The 26,925-nt window shown below is 37.4% G+C and overlaps 2 protein-coding genes across 2 annotated transcripts in view; one reads left to right on the top strand and one right to left on the bottom strand.

The window, feature by feature from the left end:
* LOC146165038 (mediator of RNA polymerase II transcription subunit 12-like protein) overlaps positions 1-8,114 on the top strand; it is a 45,443-nt gene extending 37,329 nt beyond the window's left edge. The window contains exons 41-46 of the mRNA XM_083382982.1: positions 664-955; positions 1,496-1,656; positions 2,286-2,472; positions 2,830-3,100; positions 4,026-4,170; positions 6,802-8,114. Of these exons, the coding sequence (XP_083239108.1) occupies positions 664-955; positions 1,496-1,656; positions 2,286-2,472; positions 2,830-3,100; positions 4,026-4,170; positions 6,802-6,894 (1,149 nt within the window). The 3' untranslated portion in view covers positions 6,895-8,114. The remainder of the gene's footprint in view (positions 1-663; positions 956-1,495; positions 1,657-2,285; positions 2,473-2,829; positions 3,101-4,025; positions 4,171-6,801) is intronic.
* LOC146165037 (uncharacterized) lies at positions 7,603-24,418 on the bottom strand. The gene is made up of 18 exons (XM_083382984.1): positions 24,280-24,418; positions 23,363-23,533; positions 22,853-22,947; positions 22,349-22,551; positions 21,664-21,889; positions 21,117-21,314; positions 20,253-20,493; positions 19,470-19,604; positions 17,987-18,167; positions 17,489-17,556; positions 15,015-15,237; positions 13,691-13,799; positions 12,303-12,455; positions 11,476-11,598; positions 9,842-10,022; positions 8,977-9,072; positions 8,820-8,887; positions 7,603-8,090 (listed from the first exon to the last, which is right to left on the bottom strand). Exons 1-18 carry the CDS (start codon positions 24,332-24,334, stop codon positions 7,968-7,970), a joined length of 2,649 nt encoding a protein of 882 aa, XP_083239110.1. The 5' UTR covers positions 24,335-24,418; the 3' UTR covers positions 7,603-7,967.
* Positions 24,419-26,925: the final 2,507 nt, after the last annotated feature.

Below are 26,925 nucleotides of genomic sequence, written 5' to 3'. Positions count from 1 at the left end.
GACTGTATTTAGGCGTCGTTTTTAGTTTCACATTTGTTGGACCAAAGCAAAAATAGCTGTTTTACTTGTTATATCACCTCATTTCTCAAAGCAAAACGAAGTATGTTTACCACGAGTTACGAACCTACTGTGTTTGATATATACGCCTTTCAAGGCAGAAATCGCTGTGTTGAATCGCAAATCTTGGCTGAAAATCGTTTATTAAATTCGTACCAAATCGGTTTCGGGTTCGGTCCGATTTTATCAGACATACCTGAAACCACCAATACTAAAGTAAGATCAAGTACAATGTATTAGTACTGTGTCCTACTCCTTGGTGACCTTGGGCACGGAATCCTAATAAAATACTTTCATGGTTAATTAGTTGAGACCCCACTAAGTCTAACATATACTTTTCTATCCTTTGTTTCCGATCAGTGATATATCTCAAAAACTAATTGTTTTGATTAAAGTTACTAAACGACAATTTCACAAAGATGACTATAGTTTTTAATTTATGTTCATTTTTAATCAAATTTGACTTGAAATAATTTTGACTATCTTTGACCCAACGTGTAAAGGTCACAAAATTAAAAAAAAAAATATCGCCCTATTATAATAAATAATTACACTTAAAGACATTTTAACTAAGTCTAACACTTACTTTCCTAACCTTTGTTTCAGATCAGCGACTCCGCGTCTGGGTTCCGCAACCCCTCAGGGTTCCAGGTACCTGGGGCCAGCGGGAACGCGACCCAGGCGCTGCCCGGCTCCCTCGGCCACAACCAGCCCCAACAGCACATGGGGAATTTCCCTAATTACCCCATTTCGAACCAACAGTACAGCAGCTATCCGAACAACAACGTAGGCCAGCAACAACAACAACAGCAACAACAACAACAACAACAACAGCAGCTTCTCAATTTTTCAACGTCGTCTGCATTTACGCCTTCTCAGCAACAATTGCTTCCCACAAGTACGAGTTTTTGTGTGTTTTAGTTTGGGTTGATCGGGGTTAGGGCGTGAGACCGTGACGTATGCGTAGGACCCCTGTGGTTAAAATTATGGGTGTAAAATTTCTGTATGTGTAAAAGGACGTTTAATAAAATGACGGCTACGATTGAATAGAAAACTTTATTATGGCAACACGCTATATTTGTAATGAATATTTGTACTATTTGTTAACTTGATAATGTGTACACTCTTCTGCGCTTAGGAATAAAAAATAATAAGTGGTAATGCGACTTTATACAGTTTCAACGTATTTTTTTGTTTCTAAAACAACAACAGTAAAAACTACGCCCCCAAGAAAGTGAACCTCATCTCCAAGCACTTACAAGTAACTCACAATATGAGCTCCTACCGCGGCACGATAGTAACACCAACTGCCGCAAGGACAACTACAATGTCACGACACCATGTGCTCTATAGGTCATAAAGCATTTACCCAAAATGCGCTTTAGCAAACTCACTGTTAATCTTAAAAATACGCTTTTAAACGGTCAACGTTTTGCAGACAAGGGTGGTAGCAACACAACCCGTCAACACCTGGCAAACATGATCCGAGCCCGTCAGCCAACCAACGTGCGTTTCCCGAGTATGCAACCCAACCAGTCGGGCACCGGCAGTTACGGGGTCGGAAACACTGGTATCAGACAGAAACTGGTAGGAATGGTGGTATGTATGACCGATTTGTTTTTGTTGTTGTTGTTGTGTCATGATTTTATGCAGTTAGTTTGCTAAGCGGTAATTGTAGTAGCGGTAAGTGGTTCGTTGAGCAAAATACGGTACTTCGTCAAAATTTGCGGCGATTTTTACTTAACGAAACGGTATGGTATCAGCCAGAAACTAGTAAGACTAGCGGTATGTATGACCAGCTTTTTTGGTTGTTGTGTGTCCCTGGGCAAACTACGGCCCGCCAAGTAATTTAAACTGGCCCGCTGCTCATTTTCCAAACAAAAATGTTAGGCAAAGATAGGCCTTAATGTTTTTTTTATGTAATTATTGAATAAATACTCTTGTAAGGCATTTCATTCTTACTTATTCATACTCAACCAGCTCGTCAAAACAAGGATATATTCTAAAAGCATTATTTTAAAAGGAACCCTACTTTATATTATGTGTATTTTCAGCACCAATTTTTTTTTATTTTTCGTCAAGACATTTTCTGTTTCTCATTTCCCATAAAAAAAAAACAGGGAAATGCGTTTAGGCCATTCCCATAAAAGAACCTTTAGCCCAACAGGACTGTTCAAACCCCAATGACCCGTTTTTCGTGGTTCATCTTCTCCATACACTTTTGACAGAAAACCGGCCACATGACGCCTGACATGTACTCCAACCAACCACAGCAGCGTCAGATGATGGGAATGCAGCAACAACAGCAGCAACAACCACAACAGTCCATTATAAACCAGGGAGGCGGCTTCAGCAATTACAACGCACCTGTTGGGTCCAATATGCCACAAGCTCAGCAGCCTATCGGACGGACAAGTAAGTCCCTGGTTTCGGTCGAGCTGTTTGAAATGTTTAAAAAAAAATTCTAAAAAAAAAAAAAAAATTATCCTTTACTTGAAATAAAACAATTGTCATTTATATGACCGCTACACCATTTGTAAGTTTCGCATAGCACAGTTTAAAAAGATGAAATTATTTATTTTACCCTTTATTTGAAAAAAATTATCTGAAAACAAAATGGCGTCGCATGTAAATGCTGATTTCAGTTCAAATAAATTGGGGTCTGGTAATAAAACGGTTGAAAACCAGTGCTCAATATAACTATAATTAAAACAATAGCACATTGTTAACAAAACCTCGCTACAACATTTCACCCCTTTATTCACCCATCAGGTTACAACCAATCTGTGTACATGGACCCACCCAGCGGAGGGGGCACCCAGATGAGCTACAACGCCCCCGTTCACGGGCCCCAGGTCACCCAACGTTTCGGGGGCCAGCAGCAACAGCAGGGTGGGGCTGGTTACGTGGGTAACATGCCCCTCCAATCGAACCCCTACGTCAGCCAGCAGCAGACGATGGGTATGCAGGGGCAGACCAACCCACAGCAAGGGGGTCAGTATTCGATGAACCAAATGCAGAACCGTGGGGCGCATATGACCAGGTAATGTTTTCTATTTACCTTCATTTTTTTTTATTTCGGTCTATTTCACCTGATTTGATTAATTTGTTTTCTTCTACCACTTAATTTGAATGGAAAACGACTACTGGTCGCTCGTTTTGTTGTACTCATCCAACATTTGTCGAATTTTAGGAGACGTTTTTGCTAAATTTTTTTAAATGGTTAGCGTTTTTTTTCAAATTTGAAAATGGCATGTTTTTTTTATCCGTCGTATTTCGGCTTTTTTGTGCAAATTCGTTTTCAATTGAACTAAACGACAAACGTGTAGAAATCAGCTCAATTTTCTTGTAAGTTTGCGCAGCGCAAAGCTTGACAAAGCTTTTTTTTAATTATGAACTTCCATTTAACTTCTCACTTGTTTATTTTGACCATATCATACATTAAATAAAGAGTGATGCTTGTTCATAGTTGTGCATTGTTCAGCCTACGCCCTACAGCCTATAGCTTTTTTAAACGCCGACCCCGTAAACCCATTCTTGGTTCGCGTGAACTAGGGTCGGCAAAAAATTTTTATAACTGACTTCATAAGTTGACGTCATGAAAAGAGTAGACATTACGAAACTAGCTGCTTTTAGGCCAAATAATGTTACACATTTTTTTAGGAAGTTAAATGCATTCTCAATTTTTTTTTAAATTCATTCTATTTATTTATTAATATACTAAGATTTGTATTAGGCTTTCATGGACCCCCTAAAACTACCCCACGTGCGCCCAAGGGGGGTCCATGCACCCCATTTTATGAACCCATGATCTAACATCTTGTTCTATCCGTTTCCACCGTTTTTATAGTAGCCTGACAGGAGCTTTCATTTTTACCCGGTTCTAATCGCATTTCTTATTTCCGATAAAATGTTCCACTTGGATCCCCCCAAAATCATTTTTAAACGCCTTTGCTTCGTTCTTGTAGAATGGGTCCTCAGCAAGTGCAACTAAGCGGCAACATGGGAAGTGGGATGGTACGTAACATGCCTGGTGGAAGCTCAATGCCACAAGCCGGTGGATCCATGAACCAAACCCAGATCATGGCCCAGCACCAAATGATGAACCAACAGGTGCCCTTTGAATATCTGCTTTATCAAGAAATTGTTAAGAAAAAAAACTGGAACAAGCGGTGCTGTTGACAAATTGTAATTTTAAGCAGGGCTGCGCAGTCGGTAAAAAAATCCCACTCCGGCCAAAAATATAAATCCGAGTCCCGAGTCCGACTCCGCAGAACTGTTTTTAAGTTGACGAACTTGTTATGCGAAAAGCTCGTGAACTTAAAAATCCAATTTGTCAAAAGTGCCACTTGTTTTGTATTTTTTAAATGAGACAAAAATGGCTATCAACTAAGAGTTATAAGAAACAGTTTTTTTGTTTAAAGTATATTTATCTACAGTTGTCAATTTGCCTGTAAACCTTCATTAATATTTAAGTTTAACGCTAGATATATATCCGACAGACATAGTTAAATATGAGTGGTCCGATTTCGTGTTAGATTTAAGTAAAACGATCAGAAAAAGCAGCAATTTTGCTATTTTTATGTTCAACTACTGCGAGATATTTATATGTAAGGAAACTGTAGGGAGTCTAGCAGCATCGGATAGTAAAACGACATACTAAGTTAGTTTTGATATATTAAAATTAGTTGTTTGAATAGGAGAAGAGATTAGGCAAAGAGTAGTCTAGTTTTCAAAAAAATGTTTGTATGTTAAATGGTGCCAGATGAAATTTTAGCATGGCATCGAGCAACAGTGTCCGGTATATAAATTTTCCATTGTCATTTCGATTAGAATAATTGTTCAGGTGTGGCATAGGTTTGCTCAAACCCATATTCATCTACTGCAGTCAGTAAACGAACCACAGAATAGCATCGGCTAACGAATCATCAGGTGTAGTTAGAAGTGATGTATAAAAGTTTGTGTGATATTAGGCATAATAGATATTGTTTAAAGTTGAGGTATTTGTCTTACTCAGTATTACAGCTTTTGTAAAAAAGGAGCTTTGAATATTATTCTGTATTTCTAAATACAAAATACTTAACCACACCGAGCACTTATCAGTGTATAAAGCAGTGCTTCCTAACCTTTATTACGCCAGCGCACCACTAGACGTCTAAAAACGTGGTAGAAATTTTATTTGGCTTAACCGGTATTTCTCTTTAAATATCTTGCTTAATATTTCAAAGTTTTTAGTGAATTGGCATCCGGGCATTTTCTTGTACTTTTTGCCCAATTACCTAGGCCGTAAAAGAAAGTAAAAAATAATAATAAAAAATTGATGTTTATATTTTTGAATAATTATGTCTATGTCTGTAGTATATGCTTGCAAAATGTTTATTTTGCACAATATGTATTCATTTTACTCATTGCCATAAAAAACTCAAACAATTATACAAATACTAACCAATAACAATAAATCAATAAATATAAGAAGAATTCATATCGCTGGGTGCTTTGAAAATCAAACAAACGTTTTCAAAGACATATTAAAATATTTTTGAGAACCACTGATAAAGGCAAACAGCTAAGCCAAAGTTGTTTTTCTATCGTGCATAGGTTAATTATCTACTGTAGTTGTTTATCTTGGTAGTGGAAAGCCGAAATCAAAGTCAAGTTGGTTCGGCTTTCCTTTGGATCATATTACTTACGGGAAGCCGGCAGAAAGGAAGAATGAATGCTTTGCCGCTTCCGTTCGCGGAAGGTGTTAGAAATCAGCCCAAAGATTTCGCGAAACGTACCAGCGTTGCAATGTAATAAAAGCTCTTTGTACTTTATTTCTCGGAAGAAAAACAGATAGAATCGCATTTTTAGAAAACTGAATTATGAGCTTTACGCCGTTTATAGCCTATATGTAAATTGTCAAAAATAAAACAGGACATCCATATAGCGTTTTTCTGTCAGTTTTACGCTGTACTGCCGGTGTCTACAGTAAGAAGATTTCCAGTGCATTTTAAAAATTGTAAAGCTTCTTTAAGCCTAATCTGAAAGTTGCGTTACGTTTAGGATTAGTACAGATGGCCGAAATAGTTTACCGATTTTGTAAAGAGAAGTTATACCCGATGTCAGATCAGTATATTACGTGCATTTTAAGCATAGTGAAAGGTGAGTTACAGCAGTTAATATCTTGTAGTGGTCATAACTTACTTTTATTGTCGTTTAATGTGGTCGCTTGCTTTAAAATCACCCGGTCCGACCTTTGGATGGCTTCAAGTTGGGTTAAAATTTCGGTTTGACCTTCAAGCCGGTCAGTAGATAGCTGCTTATCTTCTGGTAGATGATATTAACTGTCTTAATGCGGTCACGTCATTCTACTCGCGTTTATTAATTGACAATGAGGTCATTTTTGCTCAGCCTTGGACAGAAGGGCAATTTAAATGTTTTAAAAAATCGAATTTACTTCATTGGTATTAAGTTGTTTTCGCCCAGCGTTCATATAATTTTAAAAAATGCGTAATTTTTTGGCTTTCAATTAATTTATGTAGTTTTGCATTCTTTTTATGGTTTATGCCCTTATCCATAAATGCTTGGCGTAAGTATTCTATGCGCAGGGCCAGTTGATCAACAGATATCTACTGCTCGGCTTAAAACGGCGAAAAGTCAAGATTTTAACCCAAGTTGAAGTCATACGAAACCTTTAAAATTACCGTTATAAACTGCTTTCTGCTTTGACCGCTTAAATCAACGACTTGCCTTCAATTTCAGCCGCAATATAGCCAGCAGATGCAACAGGGCGGCACGCCTATGATGGAAATCAGGCGTACTGTGCACCCACAAGGCGCCCCACCCCAGTATTGACACACAACTCTGGATGCTTCGCGCTGAAACGTGTGTTGTATTGGAAAAACACGTTATGAAGATGTACAATGGTGGACGCACTTCCGAAAAGGCCAAAGAGCGTTGTTGGTCTTTTAATCGTTAAATTGCGATTCCTTGCTCACCAAAGTCTGCTGTGCTTCTGTACGCTCTAGCCGTGTATTTAAGCCGTCGCTTTTTTGTATTTATACCTTTTCTATTTGTTGTATCGCTTTGCCGCTGCGTAGTCGAGGTGATAGTAACGCAAAATAGTCCTGCTCCCATTCGAACGCTAAATATTGCGGCGTGTTGAAAAAACGCATTTTTCCTTAGTGGGCCTGAAACTCAAGTGTCTTGCGGTTATATAAGCCGGTTGAAGCCTTGCGACTCATAACGATTAACGTGCAAACGCAGATTCAAAATTATAAAATTGTACCCAGATTTAGGCGCTTTGGTGTTTAAGGCATTTTCCGCAAAGAAAAATGCGACGTAGATAAACACGCTTCAATACAGTGGTCCTATACCTTTTTAGTATACGTGGCTTTATCATTGGCTATCGCTAGAAGCAAGGTATTTCGCGTTATCTCGCATATATCAGGCAACATAAGTAAATTGACAAGGTGAAACGACCAGAAAGTTTAGGAACGTTATGTGGGGTAAAACAGGTGAACACGGGACTCGTCTATAAAGCGTAAAATACCTTTTGCCATATTGAAACAGTCGTTATCGGTTCATTTACGGTTTACCTGTATGAAACGATCAGATATAATTTTCCTTTGTTCGAAATTATGATTTCCGCTATTTTTCTATTGGTATTGAACGGTTTACACGTTACGCTACAGCAAATTTAAAATACACAAGATTGCCCTTTATTTCATAATATCACGATTTAAAACCGAATGAAAAAACTCAATCTGCCGATCTGCCGCCGTTAAACACGGGCGTATAGGTAACATCATGTTTCAAAATCGCAAAAACCGAGCTCAAAAAACTCGGCGGGAAAAAATCGAGAAAGTTCTTTCGGTGACGTCACGTCTGATCGCGCGCGAGAGAACCGATGCTGTGGCGACCCGGATCTAGAAAAGACTGTCTCTCGTGTTTGGCCTTGAGTGCCAGTAAAGGTCATCGTCGAACGACTGCTGCGATGCCCTGTTTCCAGCCTGCCTCTGTCGCGCTATGTTCGCTCCCAGCAGTTTGATCTTGAATAAAAAGCAAGAGATTGCCTTTACTTGATGCTGTTGTGTTTTATGCTGTTGTGTTTTTCGTTTAGCTTGACAGTCATTCGAATGAGTTATACTGACGATGCCTTAGCTGGCAAACCGTATATCTTTTTAAGATATTTTAAGTGCCGACGTGAATTGCTAGCTTTGCTAGAGCATTCTGCTGTTACTGATTAGAAATAAAGTTCGACATTTATCTTGCAAGGGTCAAGGTGATTTCCTTTTTGGCGGAATAGGCAAGGTGCTGCCATAAATGACGTATAGCCTCTTTAAAAGCGGCCTGGTGTCCTATATTTTTGTTTTGTGGTTTAAATTTTAAGGCAAATCGGTAAAATTTAGTCAGCCGACTTTTTGCAGCGACATTGTAAACATGCCAAGGTTTGTAGAAAGGCATAATGGAGTGGTTAAAAATGAGAAAAAAAAACGTATAGAGTTTCACGAAAAAGGCAATTTTTTGTATGTTGTTTACTTTAGGGACGGAATTGGCCCGAATTTGAAAGCCGCAAAGTAGAGCGGGCTCAGTCCAGGTTTCGCAGAAGTAAAGGAGTTGCTAAAAATCAAATTTAGGAGATCTTCAAAGCGTCCATAGCCCTTTTGTTTTTGAATTAACAAATTTATCGCGCTGTCCTGTATTGTTCATGTCCTCATTTATCACTCTAAAATAACACTCGAAAATCACTTTACCCTTGCTATTGCTAGCAGTGTTACCTGTGTCATTGTCATCAGAGAACCTTGGTCAGGTACCAGACTTGGCGCTGTCTTTAGTTTTGTAGTTTCTACGAAAAAAACATAGGAGATTAATACCATTTGCGCGACATCTGTGGGCATTTAACAAGTTGTACTTGTACTTGTGTGAAAAGTTTACCTTTACTTAACTGTTTCCTTCCTTCGATCACCTTTTGAGCCAACTGGTCGTTAAGCAAAGTAGAAACCTGTAGTAGAGTTACGTAAGCGGTGACACCTGGAAAGCAAAATATCTTGTGTTATTTAGCTAATCTACTGGACTTATTACAAGTGACTTCTTCCCGAGATAAACTTGTGTAAGTATAGTCTTAAACGCAATTTATGGAGCACACGTTAGCTAACTTCCACAAACTTAACTTCGTGTTTACCCGTATGAAGGCAGAACAACCATTAACCCACAATACTATGTTAATCGTCTGCATAGTTTGGTCGATCGAATAACCTTTCTCTCATTATTTTTTATGAAAAAAGCTGGGGTTGATACAAGGGGTGGATCTAAGCCATGGCCCTTCTCCCAAACTGTACTTTGCACATTTGAACTACGTGAATGCGAAAATAAATCTTGGTTTTACTCAAATGTGCCGTGCGTGTTGTCGCACCCTCGAACATGACGATTTAGGCATCTTAAAAAACACCAAGGAATTTTTTTACGCTGCACGCGACTGATTTCTGTATTTTAAGAAAAAACACATTTTGACGCAACTTGATGACGTAAATTGTGACGTCACGTTTTGAGGTAGCTATTTGACGTCATTCAAGAATTTTTTTATGCGACCCTACACACAAAAATCCTTGACCCTGCTTAGAACAGAATCAAACACGCCTACATATTTTCGCTACTTTACTGAATTCAAATAAGCACCTGCTAGTCTTTACCGGCACCTTTTCGTGTTTTTTTTTATCCCACCAAACAAATATTCTTGATCCGCCCTTGTTAAAACAAATTCAAGCTACAACCTTCTCTACATTACTCTTCAAATTCACACCTGCTAGTCTCTTTATGGGCGCCATGTTGTATCCCAGTGTGAGCATACACTCCAATGTGAGCCGTTGTAACAGCGATTCACTTGCCAGTGGTGTGATCGTTTCCATCGCAGTGGCGAACTCCTCCATCGACATGTGGCCCTTTTCTTTCATTGGTAAGTTGGCCAGACGGGCTTCGGAGTCCTACGGAGGTTATATAGCTTTCTTTGAGGAGAGTGAAATACTAAGATATGGCTCATATTAATGAAATTCGCACCTATAAGAATGATGTCTATAGGTTTCATTCTTTGTCACCACTAGTTTCATACATACATTTATTGGCGCTGATCTAGAATCCTAGCAGAACGAACAATATTTATTTGGTTCCTCTTACGTAAAAAAAAATTTTTTTCGATTTCGTCAAAGTTGTGCACGGACTGACTGGTCATTAGTTTGAAAAATCTCATAAATGTTACTGGCTTAAAACTAAAATGGCTCGCAACCTTGTGTTGTTGCTACGACTTGGTCGTGTTAAGATATTCATTTGCATCAAAACGCTTACGTGTTATTTTTTAACATAGACGGGACTGGGAAAAATTATAACTGAAAATACTCGACAAACGAAATCGTAATTGAACGCTAGTTAATCCACACTGTAAAAACGGAAACACGACATAGTATTAACCTGCTTTACAGTCGACTTATTACATTGGCATCATTTTTTTGACTTAAGAGTTTTAAGGAAAATTTTATAAAAACAGTTGGCCATCAACTTTGGAACATTTTTACACTGATGATGAAATGAGGTATTTCCGAAATGTTTGTAAACAGCGAAATGCCGATTTTAACATACATAATGGCTTGATTATTTTTATTGAAATTGGTCATCAATCTGGGTTTATGTATATATATATATATATATGTATATATATGCGAGTTCCGATTTTTTGGCCCGCGAACTGATAGTCAGCTTTGCTGCAATCTAGCAATGCCTTTTTTGTTGTTGTAATTGACAAAAAAAACTTCGTAAATGATCCTTTGTGATTTCATAACTACCGTAGCTGAACAAAGGTGTACATTTCATAAAATTAGTATCTATGCCATAGGCTTGCGGTTCTTAACCTGGTGGGCCTAGGGGGGCGCGAGCTCCAAGTTAATATTTAAATTTGTTTGCATAGATTCTAATTGTTTCGGTTAGGTTTTACACAACTCCTACAGTAGTCTACAAAGGCTGTTTTGGCCAACTATTGAAACAGAAAAATTTCTTTCGCGCTTCGCGTGACCGACAACAAACTTTTCTATTTTCAAGTTGTCTTAGTGATATTTAATTGAAAATGCCGAATTTCTTTTTGTAGGGTGGCGAAAGGCATAGGAAAATTACCAAAGCGGGGAGCGGCTGAAAAAACGTTAAGAACCACTGCCATAGGCTATGTATAAATTGCCAGCAATAAGCCCAAGAATCTTCATTTAAAAACATTGGCCCGCAGAATAAAAAAAAAAAAATTGTTTTGGCCCGCGATGAAAAGAAGTTGGACCACGCTGTTCTAAACTAAAGGCTCCGAACAATTTAAAAGACAAATTGCATTACAATTTGCGCAAATAAAGTTGCGACAAACCACGATGAATCTTACGCTAAAACAGTTTTTTGCCAACGCACCAAGATCCTTGGCTCCTTGTTCTTGATTGTAATATGAGTGAGGTAGTTCATGACGAGCGTCTTGGAAATCTTGTTCTCGCTAAACGCCACGTACTCCATCGACAGCATTTCGGCATCGTCCTCCTGTAAATAGACAACATCTGTGTTGTGAAAATGTCTTTAACCCAGTTTAAACTTAATATTTGCGTTTCCTAACCCAGTATCGCAACCTTTTTGAAAGGGCATCCACCTAAAGCAGAGTTTCTTAAACTTTTTTTGGAGGGGGGTGTTTTTTTAACTTTTTCTATGAGATTCCAATGAGCCTTCATAGGACCCCAAAACTAGCTACGCCCCTAGGGATTCATGGACCCCAGTTTAGAAACCCCCGGCCCAAAGCCTACATTTTTGCTCCTCTTTTTATTCTCTTTGTTAAGCCAGGAAACTTGTATATTACGTAGAAAGTATTTCACTTTTACTTCTGTGTTTCTCTTTACTGAAGAAGAAAAAAGGGACGGATGTAAGGCCTAATGATTGCGTCCCGGATTTGTATTAGGCTATGTGTTGGCCTTCATTAACTTTATTATGGTTAAACGAAGGAAATTGAACAAAAACTGTATGAAGCTTTAATAAACCATCAAAATTCTAATTGCATTTGGAATTTCAAGTGTACTTTATCATTTTTAACACAATAGGTCGTGAGCCGGTATAAATAACTTTGCGGAAGGATTCGGCCTGCGGGCTTTAGTTTGCTGATCCCGGTTTAGAACCATTGAAATAGTTTGATACGAAAACTATTTGAGTGCAATGCCCACAGCATTGAAAGGCTGTTCACCATATCAGAGACTCACATGTAAGAATGGGTATATGACTTCGGCAAACGTCCTGAAGTCCGACACCTGTTTCCACTCGACCGCGTCCACCAGATCCGCCACTAGAAGGAGGTAGCGGGCTACGCTTCCGTCGATAATAGAGGCCAAGGCGAAACCCAACACAAGTACGCTCTGCTCAAAAAGGGAGACACTTTTAGTTGTTTGAATGTTGCTTTGCAAAAATCATGGGCGCGGTCTAACTACACTACTAAATGATGGTTAACGACAAGGTATCAATAGGTATAAAAAGTTTTACTGTTTTTTTCTAAACATATTTTAGTAGAATTTAAATCTATTTCATGCAGCTTAAGTTGTGTTTGGAAAGTGCCGTAGTAAAACATTTTTTTTTAACTATTCGTATTGTATAACATAATATTGATATAATGTTTTGTTTTCGAATAATATTCAAAGACATCGAGTGATTCATTTTTCGAGCTTTGAAAACCTTTAAATTTCTTTGAAAAGCTTTTGAATCATCTTATAAAAGTGTGTAGTAACCCTGCTAATGAAACTTATCAATCTTGCGAGCGAAAAAAATCCAATAGGGCAAGTACATATGGGTAACAGCATTTCCACTGGCGGTGTAAGGTATTATGTAAAAGAAACAGTTCAAAGGGGTTCTTGTAGTTTCCCTGGCCGCCCTAAAATCGACCGGTTCTAATTGCATTTTCGAATTAACTTCTCAAAATGCCAAATCGATATACCTCGTTTAAGTTGCCAAGACCTTAGGGAACCCGCGCAATCACTTTACGATACTCGCCATGCTCACGCATAGAAGCGAAACTCAATTAAAAAAGTGCAGAACATTCTTTACACGACTTCATGTTGAAAATCATATTGCTGTTCACTATTGGTGCCTACTGGACGACCCAGCTGTTCAAAAGTTGACATCAAACAATAACTTTTGAGGTTTTATTTGTTTTGATAGCTAAAAGCTATATTCCGAATTTTTGGTTCCTTCTTCGTATACATTTCTTATGAAGGTCCATTCATCAAGGCATTTATTTTATAGGTCCTTTTGTGAATACATTTATTTTATAGGTACATTTATTGGGACATTTATTTTGTACGTCCATTCATTATGACATTTATTTTATAGGTTCAATCATCAATACATTTACTTTGCAGGTCTATTTATTAGGATATTTATTTTCCAGGTCCCATTATCAAAATAATTATTTTGTAGGTCCATTCATCAAGACATTTATTTTTGAGGTCAATTTATTAAGACATTAAACATGTTCCAAGTAGTTAGGAATTTAATGAACTCAACAACGTATATATGTCTATTTAAGGAGCACATGTATTTAATTGACAACCAGATCTTTTACAAAACAACCTTCTTATTGCCCAACGTTTCTTCCTACCTTTTCCTTGGTTGCATACTTGACTAATGCTGTGACGAGGTCGTACGTGGCCATCGGTGCTATTTCCTCTTCCTGGTATCGTTCCGACATGAAGTTGTACATGTAGCCCCTGTACAATGCACTTTAATATTATACAGCAACAGGCGACGTCGGTGGCTTTAATTACAATTAGGCATGACAGATACTAGACCAGGGGTGTCCAACTCAAACATGCTGGCGTGCCAATTTTTATCCTATAACTTCTTCCCGTGCCAAAGTTTAGTAATATAATTCTTTCTAATAATAAAAGCGATTTTAAACAAATAATAAAACGTGTAGTTAGCAGTGCGCATTACTGCATCTCAATGTCGTCGGTGAGCTGACATTTGCTTTTTGTTTCTTCACACCAAACTTTATAGTTATATGAATGCTATCCTCCACTACAATATAATGTTATAGTATTAGAAGTAATTGCTAGTTGTGATTGCAGAGATTGTTTTATATTGTGAATAAACAATGGCGATTTACTGAATAAAAATTAGGTATTTTTTTACAATTGGCTGAATAGCAAATTAAGTAATTTTAGGGGGGGCTTGCGTGCCATGTTTTATTTGGCACGCGTGCCGCTTGTTGGACACCCCTGTACTAGACATTTTACTGCGATACCCGATACCCGATATTTTGGACAAAACGTATCGCGCCCAATCCGATACCAAATGACGTCATTATTTTGCTTAAACAAGCAAAACTATTAAAACGTTCAAAGTCATATTTTCCGAGTTATTAGAGGCTAAAATATCTTTCCAAGTTATTAGGCTAAGTTACCTTGGGTTGTTAACTTATAATATTTTAATATTTTTTTCTTTGAAGGTAAAAACCACTGCGTTGGGGGCGCAAAGGCTAAATTTCCTATAATAAATTGGTATCGGCCGAGCACCGATACTACCAATTGAGTATCGGCTCCAAACCGATGTTATAGGATATCCCTGGTTGTAATAGAACAGAACATGCGTGCGTAGTAAAAGATAAAACTGTTAAAACTAAACTTTTTTACACTGCTTTTTAATAGCGCTAATTTAAAGAAATTTTCGTTTTTAAAGCGTTACCTTTTGGTCAGAAGCCTTCATTTAATAGACACGAGGGGTTAACAAAACAGCAAAACCATACGCAACTAAAATAGGATGAATATACAGCAATCTACTTATAGGGGGAACCCAGGACTCGAACAGTACCAACTACAGCTCTTGATTGCGTTACCGCTTTAAACTGCGGATTTACGGCTTTGAGATATGTAAACGGACACCTACCAATCAGGTGCCTAACGCCAGCACCAAAAGACACTCACTTGAATGTGTTGGTTTCGTCTGTTGGCGCCGAATGCTCGTCCCTCCAAACCACGCTGGCGTAGAATTGCTCCAGGAGCGAGAGGACTCGCTGTAGACTGAGATCCCTGGAGGCGCACACGCTCAAGGAGGAGCTGGACATTGAGTCGATCCCGGCTCTTCTCTTTGCGTCCTGCCAGAGAGGAGAGAGCTGCCGTCGGACCGAGTGGGCCTCGCCCGAATCGTCTGCCACGAAAACATAATGGTGGAGTGACGTCAGGGATGGCCGACCTTATGTTTCCCATACGTCGTTTTTTCACTCTCAATTGACGCGCTATAAATTTCGATTGAATTCTTTCATTTTTTCGGAATTTGCGTATAAGACATTGCCCAGGTATGTTTTACGGGGGTATTTCAAATAGACTAAACTTTTTATGTTCTCTGTATTTTTTTTATTTTTTTCCTGTTTTTTCTGAGCCTTAAAAAACGTTGTTGGGGGTTTAAAACTCCCACCAAACTGTTTTTTATTGTAAATGTTATTTTATCGTCCACTTACAAAACCATAACTTTGTTTTAGACGGGTAAGGTTTGTATGATAAGCCAAGATAATACTATAGTTACTCAAATAGACGGAGACAAGAACAATAAAGCTATTTCGAATTCTAAATAAATAGCGAGGACTTAATGTGGTTTAATTTTATTTCTAATCTATTGTTGGGCTCGATTTAATTTACGACCCTTTCAGGCAAAGATCTTTGGCGGGCAATGCTTCACAAAAAAAATCTGGCTTTTCCTCTAGCCAACAGAGTAATATTGCAACAGCTTCTGGCCTAAATATAGCAGAACATAGGCGTTAAATATGCAGTAAAACATTTCGCGTAAATTTCTCAGAGAAAAGGTACGGAATTCAGACGGGTTGTCAAGTTTAACCGAAATCATATTTGAACTGTGACACAAGAACGCACTCAAGAAATTGAAAGTGCAGCGAAACTAAAATATTTACCTTTCTTTCCTTCTGATAAATAACTTCGATCCGATTCTAATTAATCGTGAATAAAACCTAATTGGATTAAATGTGTAGCAAAATTTAATCCTAATTTAATTTTGGGAAACTTGCGCTTCTAATTTTAACTCTAATCCAATTTAGAGAAGCCGAATATATTTTAATCGCTGGACTATATGCGACCAAGGCGCCAGGTCGATATTAATTTTATATAGACAGCAAACTTATACTTTGTAAAGCACATTGGTCTGTGAAGCATAATGGCTGTAGGTTGAAGTTAGACATAAAAAGTATATATATATAATCAAAAACAGCTTCTCTGATATGGAAGTACGTTGCCAATAGACACTGGATTACGAGGCACATGGTGCACCTGCATTTTAACCACAGGTGCATCAAATATATCTTTCCTCGCTCTTTGCAATTTAAATCACCTGACAACTCGTCAGGTGGAACGAAGATTATGAGAAGCCAAAGGAGCTGTTCTTGATTATTATTATTTTTTTGCCTAATAGCATCAGTTTATACATAAATAATATCACAGCTTATACAGAAGTAGGTAGCATTTTTAACATGATGTTGAAAATGAATAAAGAGATATTTGAAACGTTCAAAATGCTACCTATACTTCTGTTTGAGCTTTGATATTCCAACAACATTGATCTGCAAAATGCAATTTAGCAAGTTTATTAAGTTACGAGTGGCGTTTAATCTAAGCAGGCGATTACTAATGCAAATTAAAAGCTTAGTGGCGCATTGCCCATATGATATTTAAAAGAAAAATAAGTAATTTAGATCATGAGCGCTTTTGACGCAGTTTTAGCATTGCTTCAAGGAACATAACCATATATGCGCGTAATATTGTGTTTTGTAAAGTGAATACAATTGCCTATTTGTTGATTTAAAATACCACTGTCGCTTCACACAAACCGTGTTTAAAGTTTAGCCGGTCGTAAAACGCACTTTAACATAACAGCCGCAAAACGCGTTTTAGATTATTCATTCAAGGCGCCACTTCCAAATATGCGTCACACAAAAGGAAGTTCTTGGGAGTTCGCAGCACAGCTTGTGAAAACAAAACAACCTCCGCGTGGGATTGACGTGTTCAGACTTAGTTTTGCTGCAATGCTTCGACGGCTTCTGTTCTTATCTTGGGACCGAAGCATTATTTTATCATTGTAGAATCCACCACGCAAACCACTCTGGTGCAACAATTTTATGTTCACTCATATAGCTTGTAAATAAACGTATAAACTAATGTGCTAAGTTCAACGAAACGTTTAAAACAACAATTAATTTGGGTGAGTGTTCACTAATAGACCAAGTGAAAACGAACACGAATTTCTAATTAAATACATTTTTTTGAACAGAAATTCTTTCGACACTGCACCAACCAGCCATGAGCTCGCATTCCCACGGCCGTAAGTTCGACTTAACCTCAAGTATATTTTTGTTCATGGTTCGTAGAAAACGAAGGGCGTATAACTAACTTACCTGAGGTTTCCCAGCTTCTGTTTTCTGGTATGGCGTCGTACCATTTCCCTTGTTCGTGCTCCTGTAATCTAAACACAACAATAACTTCTATTTTATACTTTAACCTGAGCCAATTAAACCACATAAATGGCGTTACCAACAACAGGTAACCGATGAAATATTAGTGGTGTTTGATTAATTTCAAGGACTGCAAAAGTTTCTCGTAAATCGAACTGAAAATTAATTTTTTCAGCAATTTGCCAGACAACTGTTCGCCTCATTTATAGCAAAAAAGGAGAAAACATATTGGAGTCTCCTTGAACATCCGTGGTTGCATTTTTTTACACCTTTAACATAGATCAGGTACGCCACATTTGAGTAACACTGGGATAAACACAAGACAGCGCAGCAATGTTGAACTGAACTGCGAAAGTATTTCTTACGATGAGTTTTATCTTACGTTGTCCACAAAGTAACCACAGCTATACAGCACACAAACTTCGTCAAAAGCGAACTTACCCCTGGGGGTGTAGGTTGGGCAGGATAACGCGGACCATGGGCCTGGACAGTTTGATGTGCGAGCAGCCCTTGGGCAAGGTCACCACAAGGTCGTTTTTGGTGATCTTGTGCGGACAGATGGCTGTTTTCTCGCCGCAGCTCACGCAGAAGTTTGCAAAAGTGATTTCGTCAAAGGTTTTGCCTGTAGGATTAGCAGGGAATTACTAATTTTCGAATCATGTAATGATTGATTGCTAGTGTTTGCAGCAGAACTTAATAAAGTTTTCGTTGTTCAAAATGTCCGATAATGTCGGACCGGGGCCGATACCCGATGCCAACTGGAATATAGGTGTCCGCCCAATACTGGGGTGGTATCGGTGACGATCCGATGGCAAATTTATATAAGTATTTTGGCCACGATTTGCGATACAACGCCGCTATACCTACCTTGAAAGGTAAATTTATTGATTTAGAAGTGAACAACATAAGGTGTTTAAACCTCCAAGAGCTAAAGCAAATTTTAACTTAATAACCTGGAAATAATTACCTGAGTTTTACTATTTTTTTGTTTTTATAGCATGACAAATGGTCATTGATATCGGATGGCGATACTTTATATTTAAAATATCGGTTATTGGCATAGGATAAAATGTCAAGTATCAGACATCCTTAGTTGAGATTACCAGTGCTCAAGTCGTTGTTTGGATTTAAAAAAATGTGCAGGGTCTCTATATTTGTTAAGCGCTTTGTCTTAAAAAACAATAAGGCTGGAAAATATTGTTCGGGTGTTTAAATGCTAGTGTTTTCTCAAATAATGTTCGTTCGTTAACAAGGGTTTTTTGGCAAACGTGTTTCCTGAAAGATCACCCTGACGCTTTTTACTTTATCAGCGACGGGGGAGTTCTTATCATTGTTTTTCACCCTGGCAACACATGTAAATTTGTCACCAAACTGTGCAACCTACAAAGCGTTGTTTTCAAATCTTGTCCCAAGTTTGCCTATGCTTCGGTTGTAAGTTCTTGATAGATTGATTGATTTCGAGAAACATACCAGAAGAAACCGGTGTACGAATGATTCGTGTGCCCTAATGCTTGACCAGTACTACTTTTAAAAGGGCAAGAGCGTACATACACATGTATACACAAAGTTGAACACGGGATGGCAGCTTTTACATGGATAGTAAAGACGAAAGTCAATAGTAATACAGCGGGAAAAAGGCTGCGGTCGTGAGTTAAATCTAATGCCATACCAGTTTTGTGCTTGCCGATGGTGGCGCACAAATCCTTGAAAGCTGGAATGTTCCCGGTATAATAAGGATGGTCATTAGTATAGTTGGTTACTAACATTAACTTTTACAAGTGCGCTACACACATTTCTACTTGGTCACCTGTTTGGACCATTTTCGAAATAAAACGATTACAGATTTAAAAGATAACAGATTATTTTGGGAATTACTCGGATTTGGTGATGCACACTAAAAACAAGCATTTCAATCGTTAACTACCGGAGTTTATCGACGTGTAGATCATTGCCGAGTACTTGCTGAGAAGTTTTTCTTGGGGGTTAAAGGGGTCACTTGTGGGGTCAACCAGGGGGGTCGTGTCCTCTTCCAAGCCACTCTCAAGTGATAATTGTGATTCTGGATATTTCATGCATTCATTTTTTCTCAAAGAATAAACGTCTACTACAACTTTTAGGTGTTACGTTTACATTAATGTTATTATAGGTCGTAGAAATGCCATAAAGGTTAAAGTTACTTGTGGCAATATTTATTTAACACTACTTTATTGTGCTTTTAAAGATTTTGATATAACAAAAATCTTATCGAAACGTCTTAATAGTTTGCAATGCAAAATATTGCCTAAAACGCATTTAGATTTAAACAAAATATATAATTTACTTGGTATGTCAATGTTTTTTTGTCAGTGTTATAACGATTTTAACGTTGGACTACGAATATTTTGCATACTTCAACTTAAATCGTCCCATAAAAACTTGCCATAATGCTGATTCCAATTAGATATAAAAGAATTAACAAGTAGGATCATTTAGGAAACAAATAACCCAAACAGAAAACTAAACAAGATGCTGTCGATCTACTCAACCTTTTTGACTTTGCAATTTATTATCAAGCTACATTACAGATTCGTGCATAGTGTACCCAACAAAATGATGCTGTAGGAAACCTCCCAGTAGTAGACTATAAAAAACCGTTTAGGCACTAAATTAAAAATAGTATCGTGGGTCACAGATAATGATATCGTGAACACAAAACAACTCTTCAAACCGGTGCTGGTCTTTTTCCCCGTGTCATCATGAGTCATCATCCGGCTACTGCCGGGACCCCCGGCCATGGAGGAGGGGGGCAGGGTCTCGGGGTTGCTGGCGCCATCGCCACCGGTCAGGTTCTCGGCCTGTTCCATCTGGGACAGCTGGCCCTGGAGTGTGTCCCTGTGCTGCCGTACCAGTTCCAGTTCCTCAACTGCTGAACTGATTAGGCGTTGGAAGTTGTTCAGTTTGGAGGACATCTATTTTTTTGGAAAGTTTTACATCTTTTGAAGGGTGATATTTGACATAATTATTTATTCCCATAGCGATACGCAATATTGCGGGCAAAAAGCATCGCGATCCAGGGTGGCCTTGTATTAAAATTTAGTCTACAAATGAGCGGTCGCTCGAATAAAATTCCTATACTTGCTACTTCCTTCTTTGGTCGACTTTTGAAAAAGGTTGTCACACGAAAACAATTTCTCTGCTATTAAAACGTTTTTACGCAGGAAAATTAACAGTTTCTGGCAAATGAATTCAGTTAAATGGAATCGGTTTATATGCTGTGGGTTTAGTGGCCAATTAGATCTCTTAGCTAACTCAATAATATTGAAAAGATTACCTCTTAGCTCTTAGGCATAACTTTTTCTATTCAATAAAGATGACATCACTTCGCTAAAATTAAAAAATCCTTGAATAGATGAAGCAGCCTTCATAACAGTTTTAATTGTTTTAATATGGCAACAAAGCCAACTAACCTTGGATCGCTTACCCTTTAGGTAAACGAAACAATCTTGAAATTAGTTTTTAAACAGTAACTTGGGGTATATTGCATACCAGATAATAGACCAGGTAGAATTCTTAATATCCAAGATATTATTACCTCATCACCAAGGCTTTCCAGTTGTAGTTCTTCGGTGTAAAAATTGGAATCGGCCTCATTTTCTGAATACTTCTTGTTCGCCAGTTGACCCTTGACCTCTTCAAGGTACTGGTCGTACTCTTCAAGACTTTTGGTTTGAACTTCGATAATTTGCTGTTCTAGTTTGGAAGCGGCTTCTATGCTTGAAAGCAGTTGAGTCTAAACAAGCATTTTTCATTAAAAAAAACAAAAAAAACGCAGTAGTATGTCTTATTGGTTTACTTCAGAAAAAATCCTTATAATCTAACCATTTTTTTCTGATACCTAAATAATAAAGCTATAGAACATATAATGTGTTAAATGTTTAAAAAAGGATTATTCTTTAACAAACCTGTACAAAATAATGTTTTTAAGGTTTTAAATTAAAAAATTGTTGTTGTTACAGCACAGCGAAAAAAAAAGGAAGAGGATGGATAATTATAGAAAAAAATTTTAACTTGTTAAATAAACATAACAATTTTTTCGAAAAAAAAAATAGCAAAGTTGATCATACGTCAAAATTTTTCACCTTTTTTGTTGAAATAACCGGTCGCCTGAACCCACGTCGTGGCCTCTTTTCTGGCGGAAGGTCAAAGGTGTCTTTCAAAGTGTCGTAGCCCAACTTGTATCTCCTTAACATATCTCTTTCAGCTGCCAGGTCACTGTTTTTAGCCTTCATTATATAGGCCTCGTTTTCCAAGCCACTTGCAATGTCTTCTCCTTTAACCTGTTCATCAGTGATTTGTTGCATTAATCTGTAAAGTAGCAATAGTATTATTATCAGAAAACCTGCAACTTAGTTTTCTCATGGTTATAACATGACTTTTTCACAGCATTATGTTGTCCCATCTAAAAAAATATATTCAAGGTAAAGTTTACCTATTGTCACCAATAAAATATTACCTATACTTCTGATTAATTTTAAACAAAAGTTGTGTAAGCACAAATATCACTTTAAATATAATAACAATACATGCTCTGTTGTTTTTTTATTATTATATTTATTTTAAAAAAAAATTATAAATTTAAACAACTTTTAGAATATTTTTATTTTTTTAAGAGTATGATTTTTGTAGACTGCCTGCATGATTTGAAATACATTTTCTAGTAAAGTTTGTAGTATAGCCTTATTATTGGTAAAATATGTACTTCAAGACACTAATTTTTAATCATTACGCTTCTTTCCTGTTATGAAAATAAATAGTTCCACATACATGTCAATGTGATCTTCTTTCTTGTCAATAATATCTTCAAGAGTCAGGGTTGCTTTTTTCTGACTTTCAATTTCCTTTTTCAACGTTTCAATTTGTTCCTTCATTGCGTCTGCCTTCTTTGCAGATGCATCCAGTTGCTCTTTAAGATCATCAATTTCCCCTTGCAGCTTTTCAGTGGAGTCATTTCGCTGGTCTTGCAATCTCTTAAAAAAAGTTACACACACAGGAAACTTTTGAATTATTTATTTTAAAAGTGTATGAGGAGTTTAATATTATTTATTAGAAACCTTTTTGTGTGGATCCTGTTTTCTTTTCTTATAGGGATTACAGTTTTAGCAATTGTATTAGGAAACTAGTGAATTAAAAAATGTCACTAGTTTTTTATTTCTGTTAGTCACATATTAAATATTGTTTATTCATTAATACATACAAAAATCTATAAACATATTTTAATAGAAATTCCACTTCTAAATTAGGCGTCCAGTAACTATATACAAACAATACCTGCAGTAATACAAAGAAAGGTATTCTTTCTAATTTGGGGCCATCTTTGCCATTCGTCACTTTTGAAGTGGTGTACGATTCACTGTAAACAGCATCTTAAAACAAAAACAAAATTTGTGAGTTTTTAATTTAACTAGTCAAATTTGAAAAAAAACTTGGAAAGTTATTTCTCTAAGGAAGAGGCTATTTACAAGAACATTTAAGTAGTTCAAAACGACATATATTTACTTACGGGTGCAAGCATAAAAGAGCGATCCGGGGAAAATAACCTATAGGCATTTTCTGAGGCTACTTACTAACAACCTAATTTAAATCGGTTATAGGAATAATGCATGAAAATTATGCAAATCTAAGGAATTTAAATTTAATACATCCAAACCCCAACCCTAACCTTAATCAATGCATAATCATGTATGGGTGCAAGCATGTATGGGTGTAAATAAGCGATGCGGGCAAATAGCCACTTCATTTCTCTAATGTTATAATTTTGAAATTGAATTAGTGATATACCTATTAACTCTTCTCTAATTAATTTTAAAACTGGTGAATAGATTCCACAGTGAGGGATGATTTCCTTGAGTGATTGAAATGCGCTGTCCACACGAGAAATAACAGAATCGGTCGACTGAAGCGTTTCTTCTCTCGCTTTTCTCTCCAGAACAGTCAAGAGGTAGGAGGTCGCTAGTCAACAAATTTCATATTAGACAAATATTGACACTTATACATTGCCTTTCAAATTAATCATTTTTCAAGGCAGTTTAAATAATAAAATTGCCACAGTAATTTCTTTCAAATTAAATGTTTAGATCAGATATATAATGAATATACCACCTTTTTCTGACAAATATATAAAAAGGTAGTAATTTTGTAAATTGGTTACTTGGTAAAGGGTTTAAAAATACTCAAAAACAATTATATAAAAAAAATCCATTGGTAAAGATAATTTAAATCGCAACAGTTATTTATTATGATCCCATAAACTTGTTTTTGGGCGCTTAAGGCCAAAAGTTGACCCTGCTTGTGTAAATATAGGAAAATTGCAGGGCATAATCTTTGTTTTGGGGGTGCAGGTCGGGTCTATTACAAAAACTCAAGGGTGCACTTGCCTTACTTTACACAAAACAATTACTAACTGCAGCCTCCATTACCCAACATTTCAATTTATTACAAATTGATTTTTTTATGATTATATTCTTTGCATTTGGGGTTAGCATTTAACAACACTTTTTTTCAAAAATTGTGAACCGACCTGGTTTAAAAAAACAACATGTGCAGTGTTGGTATTGTATTGTTAAAAAAAATTACAGCCCGTAGTCCTCAATAGTTCATCATTATGGAAAGGTTTATGACTAAAGCCTTAGTTTAATATTGTTAATAGTTGTGATTGACCTTGAATACAAACAAATCCATATTTTATCATTGATTACCTGGAGAGTTGGCGTTTGTTATTGCTTGCTTCACCCTTCGCTGTCTGCCAGACATTTTGAAAAAAACACAAGTACTATATTATTAAGTAAATTGGTCGTACAACTCTAAAGAACCGTAAAAACAAAAAATAACAACATCTTGTGGCTATAAGGGTGCAAATTACAATGCTGAACATAGAATATATTGCACTACGCCCAAAACAATACGATTTGCTGCAGAAATGTATCTTAAGTATCTCTTTGCTCAATGTAAGAGTCGCGCGTTTCTACGACAACTAGGGGAATACCCAAAGCTGAGATTCCTTTATTGCCATCTGCTGTATATAATTGTTTGTAATAAAAATATACCATCGGAGGGAGGTTTGAAATGTCAGGCCTCGTCGAATAAAAGTGTGTTGTAAGCAAATTTGAAATCCAGTATAATGAGAAAATCGTAATAACCTATTTCTTACAATTAAACCAAACTCTCATTTTATAGTAAATATGTTTTCTAGTCTAAAGTCATATATGTCCTAGAAGGCCTACATCCATATGGTGATTTGGTTTTAATTTGATCAGATAAATCCGCAATATCTTGCCCGTGAACACGTTTATTTGAATAAGGTTGTGCGTTAGAATGACATTTCCCTTTAACTAGGCACATGTCAAACAAAGTGAAAGCCAACTCATAATGTTGCGACTCACGGTGCCTACGCTTAATCATTAAAAAGACCATTAAAAAATGTCACTTCCCCTGCTAGAAAAATCCCCCAGTTAACAGATGGACAAGGACTAGCGGCTTACAAACGCTAAACTGGAATATATAATTTACGTAGATATAATTTACACCCGGTATGATTTGACATAGATCAGAACAGTTGCTATGACAGCAGGCAGTCTCAGTCAAGTTTCAGTTTACCATTGCCTCTGTATGTAGCCTCAGAGACAAACACTGCAGAACTAGAAGCCATTGTAGACGTGCGAGTTGAATACGCAGTAAGCAAATGGCATTTCCGAGTTTAGCCAATCGCAATCTGGAAGCAGTCTTCATACGGTCCTTTGTACAGCGGGGGTGTGGTGTGGTACATTCTGCAACACCAGCACATCTTTGCACAATGGTCAAGGAACTTTTTTTTTAAGGTCTGAAGAAAATGGTTTGCCTTAAGACCGACAGTGATTTGGGTTAGGCGAGGTATTTATAATGTCGAATTCTAATTCAGCTTAAAGTCCAGCCTATCAATGTGTGTATTTAATATACAAGATTCAGTATTTTTTAGATATAATATGGCGTAAACTGTATGCTATACTGAAGTCGAACAGTTACCATACAACCTATTTTTAACACATTTTTTATGCTTGGCAATTCCAGCAAGCAAAAGCTTGCGGTTTAAAATTGAATCTCGGAAATACTGTTTTGGCTAGACGTGTGTATTGTGTGGTTTATCGTCAGGGTCAATTTAGGTTGTTTGACTAAAACGCATTTGAAGTGTGTTAGCTGATTAGGTACACCTGGTTAAGGTAACTATAGTGGATTGTGTCAAGCGTCCGTCCTAGTTAGAAGTAGCCAGTTCGCTAGAGTGGCACATAACGTAGTTCTGTGAAGGTGATGAAATCGCTTTAGAATGAAACGGAAAGCATATAGAGCAACATGAGAACCGACGCGCAACAACCTCTATGCAAATCTACATTCTCCAACCCTCTTGCTTTGTTTGCTTTAAAGGCAATACTGGGCTGGGCGGATCAAGGATATTTGTTCGGGAGAGGCATACTTTTTCTTTTCGATGTGACGTCACAAGCTACGTCATACCGTGACGCCATAATTAAATTAACTTTAATAATCGTGCTATATTCGAAAAATCTGGTGTGAAAACATGTAACTGAAGTTAAGGGAATGATATTTTGCATTTATTTGGGCAAAATTGAGAAACGTTTTACTTGACGCATTTGCTTCACAACTAAATACATGAAGAATATTGCCCGAATGCCCCCCTGCCCCCCTGAATCCGAGCTATAATTGAACTTAAAGGGTCAACAGCCTGCTGCGTTCTCAGTTGGTGCAAGGCATCACGGTGAGGCGGTTTAGAATCCACTCCCACACCGTGACGTAATATCTTTTTGATTCCCCATCTGACATGTTGTTTTACCACAGATCTCTCCTGGGCCGCTTAAGCAAGGACGATGCGTAGTTGTTTTGCAGATAGCCATATATTGCCTTTTGTTCAGCAGTATAGTATAGGTTATTCCAGATACCCTAAGAAATTGGAGACAGTCGTGATAACATTGTCCAGTTGTAAGTTATCCAAATTCCCCCATGCATACGCCATAAATAGGTATTTGATTTTTATAACCTTGTACTGTATTACGATTCTCCGGATAACCTAAGGATTAGACTACCCTTGGTCAAAGGTTACGTTAAGTGTCGAATTACTCTGTTGCTAAATTCGCACCCAAAATTTATCCTGGTTAACAGCAGTGCTCTCCCCCGTGGTAAAAGCAAGCCGAGACAATTTGGTACGGCGTACCGGTAAAATATTACTTTCGGAACGCCCGGTAAACTATACACACTATATCCTTTTTCACTAAGGACAGCCTACCATCGCCTTCAATGTATTTAAACTAAGTTTTGAGTTGTATATTTGTGCGCTATATCGAACGATAATTTTAGGT

The sequence above is a fragment of the Ascidiella aspersa genome, chromosome 2 (genome assembly GCF_963924565.1).
Source record: "Ascidiella aspersa chromosome 2, kaAscAspe10.2, whole genome shotgun sequence".
In the NCBI taxonomy this organism is placed as follows: Eukaryota; Metazoa; Chordata; class Ascidiacea; order Phlebobranchia; family Ascidiidae; genus Ascidiella; species Ascidiella aspersa.
This window is presented reverse-complemented; position numbering and strand designations above follow the sequence as displayed.

Coding starts and splice junctions, on each gene's coding strand:
- LOC146165037 (XM_083382984.1), bottom strand. CDS start 24,334: ATGTCTGGCAGACAGCGAAGGGTGAAGCAAGCAATAACAAACGCCAAC. Junction 17,557..17,986: donor CCCAACCTACACCCCCAGGG/GTAAGTTCGCTT, acceptor TGTTGTGTTTAG/ATTACAGGAGCACGAACAAG. Junction 15,238..17,488: donor CAGAAGCTGGGAAACCTCAG/GTAAGTTAGTTA, acceptor TTTTCGTGGCAG/ACGATTCGGGCGAGGCCCAC.